The 20735-nt window shown below is 39.9% G+C and overlaps 1 protein-coding gene across 6 annotated transcripts in view; it reads right to left on the bottom strand.

Moving 5' to 3' along the window:
• habp2 (hyaluronan binding protein 2) overlaps positions 1 to 19352 on the bottom strand; it is a 41054-nt gene extending 21702 nt beyond the window's left edge. For 3 of the 6 annotated variants that reach the window (XM_052027926.1, XM_052027925.1, XM_052027924.1), the window contains exons 1-5: positions 19210 to 19352; positions 18281 to 18299; positions 10660 to 10728; positions 8707 to 8814; positions 3323 to 3439 (exon numbers count right to left, since the gene is read on the bottom strand). In XM_052027926.1, the coding sequence (XP_051883886.1) occupies positions 3323 to 3439; positions 8707 to 8814; positions 10660 to 10728; positions 18281 to 18299; positions 19210 to 19278 (382 nt within the window). In that variant the 5' untranslated portion in view covers positions 19279 to 19352. Of the gene's footprint in view, positions 1 to 3322; positions 3440 to 8706; positions 8815 to 10659; positions 10729 to 12545; positions 12647 to 18280; positions 18300 to 19209 lie in introns of those variants that run through there. The other 3 variants (XM_052027928.1, XM_052027927.1, XM_052027929.1) reach the window with 3 other exon arrangements.
• Positions 19353 to 20735: the final 1383 nt, after the last annotated feature.

Raw genomic sequence — 20735 nt, forward strand, 5'->3', positions numbered from 1 at the left:
GGCAGACAGGGTGAAAGAGAATCCAAAGTGCTTGTGTAGCTATATTAAGAGCAAAAGGATAGCAAGGGACAAAACTTGTCCTCTTGAAGATCAGCATGGTCATCTATGTGTGGAGCCGAAAGAGATGGGGGAGATTTTAAATGGAATTTTTGCATCTGTGTTTACTTGGGATACAGACTCAGTCTATAGAATGAAGGAAAGAGTAGTGAGGTCATGGACTGTATCTGGATTACGGAAGGGGTGCTTGATGTCTTGAGGTGAATTAGGGTGGATAAATCCCCAGGGCTTGATGAAGTGTCCCCTCAGACCTTGTGGGAGGCTAGTGCAGAAATTACAGGGGCCCTGGCAGAGATATTTAAAACATCCTTAGCCATGGGTGAGGTGCTGGAGGATAGCTAATGTTGTTTTGTTCTTTAAGAAAGACTTTAAGAATAAGTCGGGAAATTATAGGCCAATGAACCTGATGTCAGTTGTGAGTAAATTATTGGAAGGTATTCTGAGGGACAGGATATAATTATTTGGCTAGACAGGGCCTGATCATGGCTTTTTGTGACAGGTCATGTCTAACCAATCTAATAGTTTTTCATGGAGGTTACCAGGAAGGTGGAAGATGTGTCTACATGGACTTTAGCAAGGCCTTTGAAGTCCTGCATGGGAGGCTGTTCCAGAAGGTTAAGTTGCTTGGCATTCAGGATGAAGAAGTCAACTGGATTCAATGTTGGCTTAGCAGGAGAAGCCAGAGAGTGGTAGAAGATGGTTGTCTCTCTGATTGGAGGCCTGTGACTAATGGTGTGCTGCAGGGATCAGTGCTGGGTCCATTGTTGTTTATCATCTATATTAATGATTTAGATGATGTAGTAAACTGGACCAGCAAATTTGTGGATGACACCAAGATTGGGGGTGCAGTGGACAGCGAGCTAGGCCATCAAAGCTTGCATAGTGAGCTAGACCAGATGGGAAAATGGGGTGGAAAATGGCAGATGGTATAGACAAGTGAGGTAATGCACTTTGGGAGGACAAACCAGGGTAAGACTTGCTCAGTGAATGGTAGGGCACTGAGGTGTGCGGTAGAACAAAGGGACCTGGGAATACAGATCCATAATTCCTTGAAATTGGTATCACAGGTAGATAGGATCCTAAAGAGCTTTTGGCACATTGGCCTTCATAAATCAGGGCACTGAGTACAGGAGTTGGGAGGTTATGTTGGGATGTGAGGCCAAATTTAGAGCATTGTGTGCAGTTCTGGTCACCTACCTACAGAAAATATATCAATAAGCTTGAAAGAGTGCAGAGAAAATTGACACATGTTGCCAGAACTTGAGGACCTGAGTTACAGGGAGAAGTTGAATAGGTTAGGACTTTATTCCATGGAACACAGGAGAATGAGGGGAGATCTTCGAAGTATACAGAATTGAGGGGGTATAGATAGGATGAATACATGCAGGCTTTTCACCTTGGGTTGGGTGAGACGAGAACTAGAGGTCATAAGTTTAGGGTGAAAGGGGGAAATCTGAGGGGGACCTACTTCACTCAGGGAGTGAGTGTGGAATGAGCTGGCAGCGGAAGTGGTGGATGTGTGTTCAATTGTAACATTTAAGAGAAATTTGGATAGATACACGAACGAGAGGTATGGAGGGCTATGGTCTGTGTGCATGTAGATGGGACTGGGCAAAAAACAGGCTGGCATGGACAAGATGGGCTGAAGGGCCTGGTTCTGTGCTGTAGTGCTCTGACTGCACACATTTCACCTTATGCCCTTCCTGGTATACAGTCTTGTACTCATTCTTCCAAAATGGGTCACTTCCTATTCTACAGACTGAAATCAGCTGCTATCCTTCTGCTCACTTCATCATTCTATCTACGCCACCCTATAGCCTATTATAAACACTATCAACAGTTACTACTTTTCCAGGATTTGCAAACTTTATACTGCTGTTCCTTCCAACTGCGTCCGGGCCATTTATAACACTTGAACAGTGTTGGATGGAAAAATGATCCTTTTGGACGTCAGCAAACTGCCTTCCAGTCTGAGACATTCTTCCATCTCCATCTTTTGGTTACTGAGTCAATCTTGAATGGAAAATTAATATTTGATCACTACTTCTAAATGGCTGTGAGAGTGTTGGGTGCTGATTGTACTTCGGCAAATTTGGCTCCACGTCTATGGAAACAATGGATATAGTTCAGCTCAAGTTTACTGAAGGTAAACAAGGACAAAATTATCCCCCAGTACATTTGTACCCCCATCTTTCCCTTAATTCCAAGACCTTCCACCTACCTTAATAACACCCTTATCCCTAATGTAGCACTCTTGAATGCCTTCCGAACTTCAAACAATTCAATTTTTACTCAGACATGACAATTCAGATTTGTGCTGGCTCTCCTTAATCCATTTTCAACAGAAAATTTATTTTGTCTTTGATAATGGCTTCCAATAAATTCCCCACTATAATGTTAAACTGTAGCTTATGGGTTCTACCTCCTCTTTCTTGAACCACATCTGGCATTATTAATGACAATGTCCTCCAGTTCTACTCTTGTATCCAATGAAGATTGAGAGGTTGTGACCAATGCCTCCAGTATTTATAGATTTATCCCTAAGATTCTTTCCAATCTTTGCTTTACTTTGATCTAGATTTTAAAACAAAGATTGTCTTCTAAGTAATTTAGAGAACTAACCATAGAGAGAATATTTAGTATAAGAATGCATAATAATAAATTTCAGTTTGCTTTAAAATTAACCTATAAGAAACTACAGTGTAGCAGTTCTACTGCTCAGAGCTGCAGGGACTCTGGTTCGATCCTGACCTTGGGAACTGTCTGAACAGTTTGCATATTCCTTCTGCGACTGCGTGTGATTTTCTCTAGTGCTTCTATTTGCTCCCATATCTTGGTTGTTGGTAGATTCATTGGCTCCCGTAAATTATCCCTTGATGTAGATTAATGGCAAAAAGAAACAAATGACTTGTGTGAAAGTAATTTGCAGGGGGACAGGGAAATGAGGAGTGAGGAAATGACACTGCTGTGTGGCTGCCTTCTGGTATGAAATAAAATTCTATACCCAAAGACTGAAGATCAACATTGCCTTTATTACCTTTATCATTGTGCGGGTGCTGGTTTGGTCACCCATCTTACATGCTGTCCAATGATGTTTAGCCATTGAGTACAGTTAGGTTGCATTTATAATAGGTAGCCAACCTGCTACTCATTTCTGCCCATAAGCTTGCCTTTGAACCCACAAACTGTACATGGGTGATATCAAGTACTTTGTTCATTTTCAGACTTCAAAAGATTATTTGCTTCATAATAAAAGATGTCTCACCTTTTTTGCATCCAGGGAGTACATATGGGTGTTTGCATTTACACTTGTAATATGGGGGGTTGGGCTGGATAATGCACTCTCCATTTTTGCATGTGTTTTTCTTGCAAGGATCATTCACTAAAATGAAAAATACAGGATGTATGCTAATGTTCTGCATTCAGTTAAGGGTTTATATCAGTGGATCAATGATCAAGTTAGTAATTTTGTTTGTTTCTAATTATTACCATCCAAGAGGTAAATTATACAAATAGTATAGAGAAGATCTTTTGATTCAAAGCATGTAAAGATGTAAATATTTTAAAAATATGTTTTGGTTTTGTTTAGAAAGGTTACTTTATATTTTTCTGAAACGTTGATGTTTCATTAATAAGATTTTATTAATTAATTAATAGATTTTATTGTAAACTACATAAATGTGCCACTTGGTATGTTGTCCCCAGGGGCAATCTCAGCATGAGCTCTTTTGGATTGGCTATGGGATCCCCCTCCCTCTTCCATCCCAGAATTCTGTATTTGACTTTACTAATTTTTTTAACTTCAGAGCAACTAGCATTTGACATGTATTTATTCTAAATGTTTGTCTTGGTGAATTTCATGATATTTATAGATGGAATATTCACTGAGATTTGGTCCCCTATTCATGGTTGAATTTCCCATTGACAAATTACTATCCATAGTTACCATGGTGATTGTTGCATCACCTTGCCTGATGTACCTCATTTTCATTGTGGTTCCATTAATTAGACCACCTTTGATTTTTAAAAACTGAGGGAGTTAACAAAGGACAGAGGAAAGAAATTAAGGGGAGGGTTATCCCATCTTTTTGGGGAAGGGTAGAACAGAAGGAAAAAAGGCAATTGCAGGGTTTGGAATGCCCAGTTATAGAGCAAAGTGCTGGAAAATGGAATTGTAATGGAATATGCTGAAGATGCACAGCAGGCCAGACAGCATGTATGAAGAAATGTTTCAGGCCAATGACTGGGTAAAAGAACATCCAATGAAAGTTCATCCATCTGATGTGTTAATGCTACATGTCCCCACTGGTGCTGCGGAATCTGTTGAATGCTTCTTGCCTTTAGTTTTTGCTTTTGGAAGTTCTAGTGTCATATTTCCAGTGCTGTCTGGAACTGAGGAAAAAGAATATTCAGACAGGATGTGATTGCTGTGCTCCATTTCTAACCGAGCAGTGATGTAGGCACCCTTTTCAACTCCTTATCCCTGATTATTGGATTTTCAGATGTAAGATGGTATAACCCTAGCAACAAATTCTGCCTGAGTAGCAGAAGAGGCAGGAATGAAGCATTATACTTTTGTGCCAAGAAGAATGGTTGATACCACGTTAATGAAATTGTTCATGTTCAGCCTTCGTTATGTGCACTGAACTGCCAGCAGAAGGACCTATCATTAGGAGGTAGTTACTTGAGAGCAGGTACAACAGAAAATGACACCAAGAGAACTTTGCAAGTAGTAGTTCATTAATTGGATAACATTTTGAAATGGCCAGAGGTAATCAGGGGTCCTATATTAATTCATATTTCTTCATTAATTCATCTTTGTTGTTATCACACTAAGTAGCTGGGCAACATCTCCATATTGTAAATGGTTGCCATGCCTGCATGTAATCTTCCAGTTCAGTGTGAATCCAGTCTTCAATAGAAACACTCAGAGGCATCAGTAATTCCTTTCCTCAATACTTTACTCAAAAAAAAAATTGTTGTTCCCTTATACTACAGGCTAGTGAGCCTTTGCATCAGTAATAGGAAAATGATTGGAAAACATTCTGAAGGGACAGGATTTGTATTCACTTGGAAAGGCAGGAACCTGTTAGGGTTTTGTGCAGAGGAAATCCTGTCTCATAAATCTGAGTTTTTTGAGGAAGTAACTAAGAACATTGATGGCAGGGTGGTAGATGTGGTATTCATGGACTTTAGCAAGTCTTTTGACAAGGTCCTGCACGATAGGCTGGTCCAGAAGGTTAAATCACATGAAATCCACAATTGGCTTGGTAATGGGAGGCAGAGGGTAACAAGGAGAGATTGAATATGCTGGGTTTCTTACTGTAGTGTAAGAGACTGAGGAGTGACCTTATACAGGGGCATAGATAGAAGATCAGAGCAGAGCAGAGTAGAGATAAAGATTCCAACTATCCTGATAGGGAAGTTTAAAAATGAAAGGACATAGGTTTGAGGTGAAGGGAGAAATTTAATGGAGACCTGAAGGGCAAGTTTTTCCACACAGGTGATGGTGATTCTGTGGAACGAGCTACCAGAGGAAGTGATGGAGGCAGATACAATTACATTATACTTGGATAGGAAAGGTTTAGATGGGTGTGGAGCTAATTCGGGCAGATGGGATTAGGAGGCAGCATGATTGGCATGGATGAATTAGGCTGAAGGGACTGTTTCTATGCTGTACCAATCTGACTCAATGACTCTTTAAAAAAAAAGTCCTACAAGGCTGAATGTTATAGATCCAAACATTACCACATGATCCATTTGCTTGTATTTGTCCTCAGCCAAAGAGCAAAATGGCTGCTATAATATGGAGGCACATCTACCCTCTCAATTCAAGTTCTCGACCTGCAGGTCAGAATGTCATGTAATAGAGATCAGCAGATGTGGACTAGAGGAATCAATCTGAACACTAAGCCAAATTCAATATCTTTGCACCAAAGGCCAGAGAGTGGGGGAGACTAACACTGGAGGAAAGATGAATGCTATACTTCTAAAGCCCCACTCACACTCGGTCCATTCTCAGGTAGTGAGGATTTGAAGGGATGGTGTGCACCCAAAATTCTAACCCTGTGATCCTCTTTGACAGGTGCATTGCAAGAGCTGTTGCCAAGTCAGCATAGGTTCAGAATTTCAAAGTATCCTACGATATTGACTTCATTGTAAGCAGCACCATTGAGAGATCTATCCTATGAAATTTAGGCAGTGAATTGCAGAGCAGTATGCACAATTTACTAGTGCTGGCATCAGTGGAACTGTAGAAACCTGTTGCTGCAGAGCCAGCTAACCTATCTGCTCGGCTGCTGAGCATGGGATTCCAACCACAAGGACATTGACTTTAAAATATTGGAAGACATCATTTTTCTATAATGACTGTAGGGTACACCTTGATCTGAAGGCAAACAATGAACTTCATTTTATTATCACACTCAGGACTAAATGGAATAGAACTGGAAAACACAGGAATATCAAGCAGTGGAATCCACTTGCATCATTACTGCTCCAGTGTAATTTATTTAAGCTACAACTATATATTGTTTACCTTTTCTGAAGTGAATAATCAAAGCTTTTTCATATTCATTGAATGTGTTCACCCTATTGTAGATTACACTTCTATTGCATAAAGTTAGGAACATTTAATGCACCTGAAATGGAAGATGGATCCATAGGCATATCTCTCCACTTGGTTGCCTGCCCTTTAGTAGCTCTTGCAAAAAAAAAAGTAAGTAGTGATCCAATCTTTTACAAAATCAAAGGAGTGATTTTTCTAAATTTGGTGAAATTGGTGATATGGGTGCAAGTTGATCTGAAATTGACTTTGGGAAAGGTTTATTTTTCTTGAATTTCCACTCAAACTCACTTGATGTCACAGATTGCAGTTTTTGCCATGAATCAGCCAACTGGGCAGCATGCTAAAATTTATTTCCAAAAATATTGCTATTTTTAAAGATGTTTCCTACTAATTTTAATAATCAAAACTTGGTATAGCTTGGTTAATCAAGGTTTATCTCATAAAACAACCACTTAATCTTGACGTCAACTCATCAGTAGCAAGTCCTGAGTCACTTCCTAATTTTACTGGGGTATAGTAGATAGTTTCTCAGTAACTTCAAAAAAAATTAGGTTCAAGGAATGCATCCAGAAGATCCATCTTTCTTAATTTAAGATTTAAGATCAGCAAAGCAATGTAATTATTAGAATCTCCCTATACTGATTAATGAATCCAGGAAGGGTGATCCATTTCATGCACAGGTCTGGCTGAAAGTATGATTTGTATAAACCAACACATATATGCAAACCTGATGTGCCTTGAATATAATCTATGCTTAAAATCTCATGTTATTTTGTGTGAATTACATTGATTTTGAGAACATTGTGCAAAAGAAAACTAGTGTGCAGGAATGCTGCCCCAAATCATGTGTATTGGTTCTCTGTCATTCTATTGACTGATCAGTAAAGCCCTACATAACTGCAGGAGGAGCTTCAAAAAATGCCTGAATTACAAACAAGACACAACATTGCAGAAAAGTAACCCTCACTGTTTATTAGGAGCAGTAATTTGCAAATGTCAGTAGACCTATTTGCTTCTGGAGGGGAAAGCAGCCTAAATCACGTAAGCACCTTTTGTACTTGGTTAAAAACATTATACTTGCTAAAAGTGGTACTGGTTCGTGTTGGGACTCAGCTGATGTCCATCCTTAACCATGGGCCACCTTTTTTCAGTGAGGGTTCAGGAATGAACAGAACAGCAGCTGGTTTTGAATCCTTCTCTCACTCAGCAACACTCTGCTTGATTCAGTCCCAACAGATTTGCCAACCTATTGTCACATGCTGGACAGGCTGACTCCCAAAAGATCTTCAGACAATCCATCATGCCTGTCACTTTTCCTGTTCTCTATTAGTTGCTGACCCCTGGCTTGTACCCATGCACTTCAATCCCTCCTTGTGTTTTCCCCACTCGCTGTCTCCTTTGCAGATCAGGCATCCAGAATAGAGACATTTACTTCACGTGAGGGCAAGACTTGGTGTGAGCAGGCCAGCACTCAGTCATGATATTCCAAGACCCAAAAATGCAGAAGGGGTATAATGCAGAATCTACAATTTCTGCAACTTTTGAATCTCAATTTAGCTGAAGCCTTATTGATCAGAATAATATAGTTCATGTTATCAAATTATTCTGACATCTGCCAACAGTAGATGAGCAGTTATGGCATCATCTACTTTACGCATTAATGGTTGAATTAAAAACAACCATATATAAACAGTTATGTTATAATTATGATTTGTTTTCAGCAGGTAGTGGAATGCAAAGAGGACAGAAGTACCAATGCAGTGCAATATAGCTTCGGGGCATCTTACAAATTGCAGAGTTTCTTGTCCCATCTAGGTTTCTGGGGGCCACAATAACCTATAGAAATAGCATCCATTTATTTAATATATGGCAGATACATTAGGGACACTTAAGACACTCTTAGATAGACACATGAATGATAGAAAAACGGGGGGCTATGTGGGAAGGAAGGGCTACATAGATCTTAGAGCAGGATAAGATGTCGGCACAATATTGTGGGCCGAAGGGCCTGTACTGTGTTGTAGTGTTCTATGTTCTATATCTTGAAAGTATTAATATTATTGTAAGATAAATCATATTACCTCTCTGGCACCTTTTTCCATTGAATGGACGAGGACATCGGCAGTTGAAACCTGAAGCAGTTGTTTCACAGGTTCCCTGGTTCTGGCAAGGGTTTGAAAGACAAGGATCTGGAAAAATGTTACTCTTGTTGATAAATCATCTTGTGCACTTGAAGGTATTTTAATCCAAATGTCAATCAAGAAATGTATGTGGAGAGTACAAAATGCACAAATGCTGGAAAGTATGTGCAGAGAGACAAACAAAGTTAACGTTTCAGGTCAAACTGAAACCTTAATTGTTTTTTCCCTGTACAGATCTTGCCTGGATCTGTTGAGCTTCAGCAAGAAATCTGAAAATGGCATAAATATTCTTTTTTAGCCTCTTTGTACTTATAGAGAAGGGCTTGATATCTCATAGTGTCCATCCTCCTTAAATGTTACCTTATTCTCCTTGCTTCCAATCTGTCTTACAGGAATTCATGATAATGGCATGAAAAGAAATTACTATAAGGAATGCCATACACACTCTTGGCATTGTTCAGTCATAGTAGAGTCATACAGCACAGAAACAGGCCCTTCAGCCCACTATGCCCTTACTGACCTTCAGGTACATATCTGTACAAATCTCATTTACCAGAACTTGATCTGTAGTGTTCTATGTGTTGATGATTCAAGTGTTCATCTAAATGCTATGTAAATGTAGAATATCTGCCTCTACCACCCAACTCAGCCAGTGTGTTCTAGATTCCAATCACCCTCTGAAGAAAAAGTTCTTCCTCAGATCCCCACTAAACCTCTCACCCCTTGCCCCATACATGTGCCCTCAAGTTTTGGATATCTTTGCTAAGGGGAAAAGTTTCCTACTACCTACCCTATTTATGCCCCTCATAATTGGGTATACCTCCAAGTTTCTTCCTCAACCTTCTCCACTCCAAGGGGAACAAACCCAGCTTATCAAGTCTTTCCTCTTGTATTAAATGATCTATCCCAAGCAACATTCTGGTGAATCTCTTCTGCAGCCACAACAGTGCAATCATGTTGTTCCTGTAATGTGGCAGCCAGAACTATACACAGTATTGCAGCTGTAGCCTAAGCAATATATAATAAAATTCCACTATTACCTCCCTGCTGTTTTTATTCTATGTGCCTACTAATGAAAGGAAGCATCCTATATGCCTCTTTCACCACCTTTTTCTAACTGTGCTGCTACCTTCAAGGATCCTTGGACTTGTACTCTGTTCTTCAGAACTCCATCGTGCACTAACATTCATTGTGTACGTACTACCTTTATTAGTCCTCCCAAAATGGATCACCTTGCATTTATCAGAATTAAATTCCATGTACTATTGCCTTGCCCACAGTACCAACTGATCAATATCATCCTGTGGATTATGACTATCCTCATTATTGTCAACACTGATTCACTGTGAGGGTGTGTGTGTGTTAAGTCTAATGCAAAATAGAAAAGAGATGCTCCAAAATAGCATTCCCAGTGCCAGTAATCTACACCATTACAAATGTAAAAACAGGACGTTCAGGATCATAGTGCCACAGTTCATTGTTGCTTTGGTGCTTGGTGAGATGATGAGCACCATAAGGGATCATTGATGCCTGTACTTGTTTGGAGCTGATGACCACATTTGGTATTCACTCACCTTGATGGCCACTAAAGGGACTTGCTCCAATATGAAGTGAATTTTTTTTCATTGTTTGTGGAAAAAAATTAAAGTTTACAATGTGAAATAATAGGGCCTTGTAGGTTCTTGTGAAGCTTAATCTTGGCAATTTGAGTATGTAGCACAAAGAGAAAAATATCAAACGTACTGCCATTACTTTTCCTTTACAAAGCCATAAAATTCCCAAAATGTATAATTTGTATTGTGCTGCACAGAAGAAACAATTCAGACTTTCTAAGTCACATGAATTATAACTGCAAGATAATGTAATAAGTTTTTTAAAAAATTGCCAACTAACCATTACTATTGTAGGAATATTCCATCCAACTGGGAAAACTGTCGTCATCTGTCCCTGTATTATCGTCCCCTATGATTAAATCATATTTAAATATTATTTTTACTATATTGTTGGTTCAAACTTAAATTAACTTTACCTTTATCTCCCAGTTTTCCAAACAGAACATTTATCTTTTTACAAATAAGTATTTTTATCACCAAAACATCCAAACCCACCCACTTGAGAACAATCATTGGATGTGGAGAGGATGTTTCCAGTAGTGGGAGAGTCTAGGACCAGAGGACACAGCCTCAGAATAGAAAGACGTCCTTCAGAACAGAGATGAGGAGGAATTTTCCTTTAGCCAGAGGGTGGTGAATCTGTGCAATTCATTGCCACAGACAGCTGTGGATGCCAAGTCATTGGGTATATTTAAAGCAGGGGTTATAGGTTCTTGATTAGTAAGGGTGTCAAAGGTTATGGGGAGAAGGCAGGAGAATGGGGGTTGAGAGAGAAAAATAAATCTGCCATGGTGGAGCAGACACGGAGCATAGCTTAATTTGCTTCTATGTCTTATGGTCTTATCAAAGACAGCAAGGCAGTCAGCACCAAATGGAAAGAGAATTTCAAAGGTCTCTTCAACGAAGACTGTTTTTGACTCCAGCGTCCTTGATTCCATCCCAAAGCATGCCACCCGTCGCTATTTCGGTGCAATCCCAGCCCAGAACATCCAGTAACTACTAAATAAGAAAACCTGGGCTAAAAACATAAGGAACAAATACTCCCAAGGTGAATTTATAAGCCCCCAAACCCTAAGATGGGAAGAGGAGAGCATCCTCACAGCTCTGAGGACCCACCATACACGTAATCATCATCAGAAATGGAGGCAAGTCACATTGTGGGTAATTACAGAGAGGTGCCTGGAGAAGTGCAGGGAGTGGCATTAACCCATATGTAGCCTTCACTGACTTCACAAGAGCCTTCAACTCCATCAGCCAGGAGGGATTATGAAGTAACTTTCTCGAGTATGGCTCAGAAGTTTACCACTCTACATCAACTTTCTGATTATGTGCCAGCCTTAATCCTGATCAATGGGTCTACCACAGACCCATCTCAGCACAGACTGAGGTCAAAGCAAGGCTGTGTCATCACTAGCTTGCTTTTCAATCTTCCTCACTGTAAGACTTCACCTCACCTCCAACATGTTTTCCTGCTTGAGGAGGTAAATGAACAGGACAAGCAGGAAGCTCTTACACCTTAATCGATCCCTCACCAAAAACAAGGCCACCTCCCACCTCAAATGTGTATTTACTGTATGCAGAATACACTTGCACATACGCACATTTGGAGGCTGAAATCCAAGTTATCATCAATTCTTTGACTGAAACAACTGAGAGGATGGCTTTATCTTAAACATTACAGGATAAGATTTCTTTATTAGTCACATGTACATTGAAACACAGTGAAATGCATCTTTTTTTGCATGGAATGTTCTGGGGGCAGTCTGCAATTGTTGCCACGCTTCGGCACCAACATAGCATGCCCACAACTTCCTAACCCGTACGTCTTTGGAATGTGGGAGGAAACTGGAGCACTGGGCGAAAACCCATGCAGACATGGGGAGAACGTACAAACTCCTTACAGGACAGTGGTGGGAATTGAACCCGGGTCCGCTGACGCTGTAAAGCATTATGCTAACCGCTACACTAAAAGGTCTGTGCCCACTGCTTAACATTGCCCTTCCTGGCAATCAAGGTCCTTGACAAGATCCTGAAAAACGTGGATCAATTTCTGTATGCGAGGAGAGTTGTGGGAGTACGTAAAGGCCTGTGAGCAAGCAACAGAAGGAGTGCGTGACATTCCAAACAACCCACCCTCCCACCACCATCAAGCACCACCTGCCCCACCTGTGGTTGAGTCTGTGGATCCCACAAAGGACTCTTTCAGACACTTCAGATACCACAGGACCTTGAGTGGAAGCGAATCAACCTTGACCCCGAGGGACTCCCTGAGAAGAAGACTTTATCAATGATTCTGGAAAATTTGTGTTGAGAGATATTTACCTTCTATTCAGATGATTGTCTCCACAAAGTGGAGGATTATTGTTTTTGGTCATGCATTTAAGGGATTACAGGCAATGGTTCATTTTTCAGGATCTTGTTATTTTAGGCAAATGGTATAAGCCCAGCTCACAGGCCTGTTCTATTTATCTGTAAAAGTAAATTCCTTTTGCACAGAGACACCTTAACGTCAGAAATTCCCAACGGAAGATTTCTTCTGTACTCTTTTGGGAAAATAATAAATATATTTTGTTTTATGAAGATATTCACAGTTATACAGCACATAATACAGAGGTGGAACTCTATGTCATGGTCTATTTTTTTTGAAACACCGGTTCAATTGCTTGGATCTATTGTTGGATTTAATAAATTCATTATCAATTTGCACTATGGCAAATTTTAAAGAAATTATCATTAGCCATGCAAAATCAGGGACAATTTTGGATGTATTTAGCATTCTCTTATTTTCAATGTTTTGCCTTACTTCTCTGGAGAAAATGAGTCATGCTGGGTGTATAGCTCCTTAGGTGCCAGATGTCATCTGATACATTGGGCAAGGAGGCTGAGACAGTTAATGATATTCCACAATCCAATCACAAGAAGCCACAGCTGTGCCAAGCCCTCCTGTTATTTAGTATTAACATATACATAATTTCCACTAAAGGCTACTGGATAATGTTCAGGAGTTGAGTTAATCTTTTTGCTTATTCAGTTGTGACCAGTTAACACAGTGCAGACTGGGGGATTGGGCAGGGATTCTGGACTTTGCTGCAATATTTTCTTTTGAAGAAAAAGTGCTGCATCCTGATACATGAATATGTAACTGCTTCAACAGGCTGGGTATGCCTTCAGACCAACCTTGTACCTTATGTTCACCTCTCATGGGATGCCTGGAGCCACCCTCACATTTTACAACTGCATGTCCCTCAATGTCTGCTGGCACTGCTGCTCCGAGGTGGAGTAGGCCATGAGCAGCAACTAGAGCTGCACCGTGGAAACCAAGGCCCTGACAACTCATGGTGTCAGAAAGCTTTTCCACTGATATTAAATGTCATAGAAAAACAGACAAAAACTCATGTAAGTAATTAAAACATAAATTCACTTAAAATCACATTGAAAATTAATTAAAACATTAAAATAGCCATAAACCAACCACATGCTCTAACTTGACTTTTTAGTGAAGGTTGGTGACCCAATCAAATCTGCTCTCTCAGCTGAATTTGATTGGAAATGCCCTCGGAAGCAATTCCGAGTCCAGAGGCAGAGCAGGTGGTCGAGTGCACTGATGTGCCTCCAGGCTGTGCACATAGGTGTCTGGAATAAGCTAACACTCACACTGTGGCTAGCTCGAGGTTCTGTATGGAACCGTTGGCTATCCATCAGCGTCATCTAGCTCTACATTTGATTTCTTTGCAAAGAGACTGTACTGTTATTCCAATGATCTGAATTAGGCAATTTAACATTTCATTAACTTTTAAACACTGTAAGCTTATATCAGCTCCTTCAATAAAGGTGGTTATATGGTAATACAGGCAGTCCCTGGGTTACGTCAAGGTTCCATTCCTGAGAACCATCCGTAAGCTGATTTCTCTGCAAGTCAGAAATGTCCATTTTCTATAGTAACCCATATTATATCACTCTACATACTTTCACTTTATTGAATATTCACGCTAACAATACCAATACTTTATCCTGTCATTAATTAACACCACAAAACATGTTATTATTATCTTGCAAAATGCTTTAAAAATGCATGAGAGAATTTGCATAAAGTTGGGTTTCTGTACGTCAGGTCATCCGTAACCTGGGGAGCCCCTGTACTTCTTTGTGTGAGTGTACAGTGGTATTTTTTATGGTAACCTCAGACTTATGATCAACCTCAGAGGATGATAATGCTGGTAAATAGATGCAGAGTAAATAAAAACCTTTAAATTCAAAGCAACAAAGCCAGAAGTATGCTCTTTGTTCATAATATTTTGCATTCAAACCTAAAATAAGAATTCTAAAATACTTTGTGATTTAAGATTAGTCTCTCATCTTTATTCGAGAACATCAAATGCTGCATGGTTTTCAATTGAATAGCCATATGTACTTTGTCAGTCTCAGTAAGTAATGGTTATGATGTGCAGGTGTGTAATGTCAAATGCAAGGAGAAATTATTTTAAGAGCATCTGAAATCAACAGCTGCTTCTTTTGAGGAATCTAGGCCAGTCTTCAGGGAACAAAGCTCTTCACAAGAAAAACACATGAAAGTGGATCATCTCAGCTTCCTCCTAAGGTCCTCACCATTGCTGAGTCCAGACTTCATGTGATGTAAAGAAATGGCTGAGCATAATGGTTACAGCAAAGACTTTGGGACGTGATGATATATCGGCTCAAGACTTGCTCTCCGAGACTATCTGCTCTAGCCACACTTCTCCAATACTGCTACTCTATTGGGATCTACCTGACAAAGAGCAGAACAAATCCAATCCAGCCACTTACTGAACTATCAGCCTACTTCAATCAGCAAAGGGAAATCAATTGCGATAAACAAGATGCTGGAGGAACTCAGTGAGTCAGGCAGCATGTGTGGAGGGAAATGTTAAGAACCTTCATCTGGACTGGATGATTTATACTTCCATCTCCCATCAGGAAGGTCATAGGGCCCTCTGCTACTTTGTAGAACACAGATCTAACCAGTTCCCTTCTACTAACACCCTCCTCTGTCTGGCAGAACTTGTGCCTACCCTGAACAACTCCTGTTTTGACTCCTCCCATGTTCTCCAAATCAGAGGTGTAGCTATGGGCACTCATATGGAGTGCCTATGTGGAGCAGTCCATGTTCCAAACCTGCTCCAGCACCACTCCCCAACTCTTTCTCTGCTACATTGATGACTGCATTGGTGCTGCTTTCTGCACCCGTGCAGAACTCGTCAATTTCACCAACTTCCACTCTGCCCTGTTCAGATGATGGGTCTTGACCTGAAACGTCGACTGTCCATTTTCCTCCACAGATGCTGCCTGACCTGCTGAGTTCCATCAGCGTCCTGTACTTTTGCTCCAGATTCCAGGATCTGCAGTCTCTTTTGTCTCCAATGGGAATCAATTGTTTAGAATACTGGTGATGGCCACACCTCGTGAATGAATAAATAAAAAATGAGCAGCACTTAGCTCTGAAAGTCTATGTCAACAGTGGCACCTAATTAAAGATGGTAGTTTATTTAGGATCTGTATGTACCACCCGGAGAGGCTCCATAAAGATACAATAATTGTAAGAAAGGGAAGGGATGTGGTGGGAAGTAAGTGTTGTGACTAGTGTGGTTGGAGGTGTGAGAGAGGAAGGCAATAGTATTACTGCCTCAGCAATTCTGATTAGATCATTGGATTTCTTTCGGCATTGTGGCTGTGCCCAGACAGTTGTAATGAATTCTTATTTGCAGTGGAGTTGTCTGGTGGGCACTTTGCCCTCCTATCCCCACTCCTACCCCAGAGCAAAGAAGTTTGCCTCCTCCTGAGCACCAGGGTCTCAGAGGAAGAATTAAAGGACTATTGTGCTTTCTAGGAATATATAGTAGCTGGTTCTCAGTACACAGTGGTTCATTTTTGTCTGCTGTTGAAGTGAACCTGCCTTTGAGATGAAGCCTTTAAGCAGCAAAAGAGAAGCCCAGCTTCTACCCTAGTAATGGGTGTGTAGCCAAGAGTAGCTGCAGCTCCTGACTCATGACCATGAAGTTCTGCCTGGGGTGGTGGGACAGGTGCTTACTGTGCACCCTTGTTTTGGGGCATTCTTGAATTTCCCGCCCACTTACTATTAATTCCAGTTGGGGCATGACTGAAGCAAGGTAATTTGGCATTAAGTCTGGAACTCACTTTGTTCTGTTACTATCCAAAATTATTTCTGAGGAACGGAAGGGGTTTATTGGCTGTTCGTGGGAGAGACCTGACAGTCTATCCATTGTTCCCATCTGTGTGTAAACCAATCCCCCACTTCTTTCCACAACATATTTTTTCTCAAACTTTCTAACTCGATGGCTTATGTTATTAGTTATATTCAACATTATCCTATCATTAAATTATTGAATCCATACAAAGGACTTGTCTTTGGTGTTGAAATGAGTCCCATTAATCAAAATGTTATGTCCACTGTCAAGGTAACTAATGCACAGTGCATACAATGAACATTGCCCATTCAATTATATTTGGTCTGGGTCCAGGTATCATATTGCAGCAACCTTTGCTTGTGCTTCATCACTAGAAATTTCCACTCATAACACTTTTTTTTATGGTTTGGGCTGAGGAAGTCTCTTTGAATAATTGATTGGAATTGAAGATGTGCCTCAGCAAACATAAGGAGAAAACAGTAGGGCAACCATGTAGGCAATGCACATCACCTACTTACCAATAACCTTTCTTCGGACAGGCCTAACTCCTGATCTCATCACAGCCTCAATCCAGTTGTGGATACTCGCAATGTGACTCTTGCTGTCAAAAGGGACATGAGCAGCAATGCAGTGGGAACAACATCAGTTCCCTTCCAAGTCCTAATTTGAATATCTGTCACCATTCTTTCTTCACTGTTCAGTCCATATCCTGTAATTCCCCATTAAATAGCATTGCAGAAACACAAAGACTGCAGCAAATTAAGAAAAATGTACTAACACCTTCTCAGTGCAACAAGCCGTAAAGAATAGAAGCAGTTTTATTGGAGTCACCCACATTGCAAGAATTTTTAATGTTGACTCGTGGTAGGTGTTGATTTGTTCTCTATGCTAACTAAGAAACATTATGGTTGGCAATATCAGCACAGTTTGTTAAAATGTGGTCTTCACAACATCTGGTATGGCAGCATTGATGAAGAATTAGTGCATTGTTCACTGATGTTGAAATTATGCCATTAGTCATGGACTCTGCCAGGGTTCTTCCTGCTGGCTAATCAGACCCATATATTGAAAAATAAGGCATTTTCAAATAAAAACATTTTCCTTTCAATAGTAAAGTGAGGACAATTACCTGGATATGTATGGCAAGTTTGATTTTTAAGAAAATAAATAATACTGCCCTTGATTGCAGCTTCGGTCTTGCTATAATAAAAGTTAGATGGTTCTGGAGAATGGGGGAAGGGATAGGAAGGAGAGCGCAGTGGAGGATTAATATTCTTGGGAAAAATTCTTGAAGCTGGAATTAACTCTGTTCTATTAAATGCAGAAAATCAGGATTAGAGGTCAAGTATTACTAACTTGCCCAATTTACATGAAATGCCCAAAGGAATGTGAACCTCTGGGCATTGTGCAGGAACTACTATATGAATGGTGGCGTCATTCTGCCTGATGTTAACGAGGCATTAAACTCATTGCCATCTAAAAGCTAAACTCCTTTTATGAGATTCAAGTCAAGACCAGTTTTGCATCAAAATTGAATGAAACTGCAGAGAAAATTCCCATGCATGTCACTTTTTCACTTTTCATCTCAATACAAGCAATATCCCTTGTAGAAAAGGATTGGAGAATTTTGTGAACTACTCAATTAAATGCCATTTCTTTATTAAACATAATTTTATGTCATTGTGTATGTAATATATACATAGGTTAAAATACACTTACCATAATCACTATAGGCTTTCTGTGGAGAAACAAAAATATGATTGTTTAAAAAATTATAAGTAAATTTAATGAACAGTTTAAGTTTAAAATGTGTATTTTAAAGCTTTCAGATAAGTCAAGTTCCTGGAACACTCGTGAGAATCCTGTCATATTAAAAGGTATTTTCCTGCTCCAACTTAAATTATATAACCTACAGTTCAAACTAGAGTTTCTCTTTCGGCTATTTAAATGTCTTTAGAGATAAATGAACTTGTTGATGCAATAACATTATGACATCACTGTGTCAACATTTACATTGTGTCATGTTTGTATATCATTTGACTAAAATGCTTGCAAAAAAAGTTCACTATTGGCAGTGTCCCTTTAAGATGAAATGTATGTTTTAACTAAATAGGAACTTAATTCCCAGCCATTTTTAAATACGTTTTGAATAATCACAATGATCTTTTCTCAGCTGCTTCTTGTAAAGCCGTTCTCTACAACATTTTTATTACTTCAAATAAAAACAGCATTAAGGGAATAGGCTCTAGGCAGGAACAATAAAAACAGCATGACATCATTTACTTAGAATTCCAAGCAAGAAAATGATATCTTGTAACTGAGAGGCTTAATGAAATCAATATAGAGTTAAATGAGCAGAGAAATCATGTAAAAAACTAAGGAATGCGTGTAATAATCAGAAGAGAGAAATCGAGGCACTGCTATGAATTGGTGCTTCATCAAAGTTTTTGCAGTGAATGGACAAATTAAATTCTACAACATGCACAACTTTTAATTACATCGAAACTTAAAAGTTGTGTGTATTCATTTTAGTCATGGACTTATGCATACGTACAGCAGGTTGCAAAGAGCACTTTGTTCATGTTCCTATTTAAACAAAAATATTGCAGTTACACACTCTAACAGCAGTGTAAAAAGTGCTTACTTACAGAAAACGACAATGCAGCCAGGCAGATGAAAAAGCACCTGGTAATTAACCAAACTATTGCTTTTGGCATAGTTCAAAGATTTGAAAGTGATGTGCCTCACTCTGGACGTTTGACTTTCTGCTATTTATATTACAACACATCGGCATAAGTCAAGGGTCATATGAACATACTAGAAGTTATTAACCAGTCTTCAAACATAGATAATTTACGAGGCAAAAACTTTGACTTTGGTAAAAGTGGGAAAAAGCTTAAAATTATTATGAATGCATTTGTAAATGAAGTGGCTGCATAGTTCCTGCTGAGTTCCTCCAGCATTATAGTGTTTTTCAGCTGCATAACAATCTCATCAGCTGAACCTCCTGTCAACTTGATCTTCCAGTTCAAGTTGTGGTATGGTTGTAGAGAGTGATATAATTTAAAAGACCCCAGTCTATCCCCTTCAATTGCCACAGCATGTTTTTAGTACATATAATACTATGGGTGACAGTGATGCACCAGCGCCTTGACCAAGTGTTCACTTTAGAAAATCATTTTAAATTTAGAAATAATATAAAACAGGCTATATCAAATCAAATGTCCATTACATATCCCAGCTAACATTCGGTTACATTGACTTCAGTGGAAATGAAAGTTGAATAATGGGCCACAAGCTCACCATAATTATTTGATACAGTTGCCCAAAATTAAAGTGTCACAGTTGGTTGCAGAAAAGTACTTGCCCAAGCTGAGGCCAGTCCCCACCCCAACCTCCTCACTGGCAGCACTTTGTACACTTCCGCTGGGATGATTAGGGCAAATAATATTGCCAATGGACTGAAATTTGTAGCCTGTCATTGATGAGGGCAGAGGATGACAAAGAGTTTAGTGGGATTGGAGGTGGGGGAAAATGAATACAAAAAACTGAAATAAATTATTATTTTCCAATACCGCAACTTTTTGCCAATGTTGGTTTTAAATTACACTCTAGTCATAGAGTCATACAGCAGGAAAACAGACCATTCGGCCCAACTGGTTCATGCTGACCAAGATGCCTGTCCAAGCTAGACCCATTTGCCAACATTTGGCCCATATCTTTCTAAACCTATCCTACCCATGTACCTGTCCGACTGCCTTTTAAACTCTAGATTGAAAGAACCAAACGGTTTAAGTTAAGGCTCCCACCTCAGCTCATTTGTGCTAAAAGCATCATCCACAATTTTGTTACCTCCACCTTTGACAATTCCATTGGTCTCCCAGCTTCAACCTGACATTAACGTATGCCCATCAAAAGTTCTGGTTCTTCATTCATGCCAGTGCAATGTCTGGGCTCCTATTCCGATGATGGTTCAGTTTTAAAGTCCTCATCTCTGTTTTCTTCAACATCATTGCGAGACTTTGATATCCCTGCCTCTCAATCAGCACAGTGGGTGGCACAGTGGTGTAGCTAGTGGAGCTGCTGCTTCACAATGCCTGCAAGCTGGGTTCCTGACCTCTGGTACTGTCTGTGTGGTATTTGCATGTTGTCCCCGTGACCTTGTGGGTTTCCC

Source organism: Pristis pectinata, chromosome 12 (assembly GCF_009764475.1).
Source record: "Pristis pectinata isolate sPriPec2 chromosome 12, sPriPec2.1.pri, whole genome shotgun sequence".
Classification (NCBI taxonomy): domain Eukaryota; kingdom Metazoa; phylum Chordata; class Chondrichthyes; order Rhinopristiformes; family Pristidae; genus Pristis; species Pristis pectinata.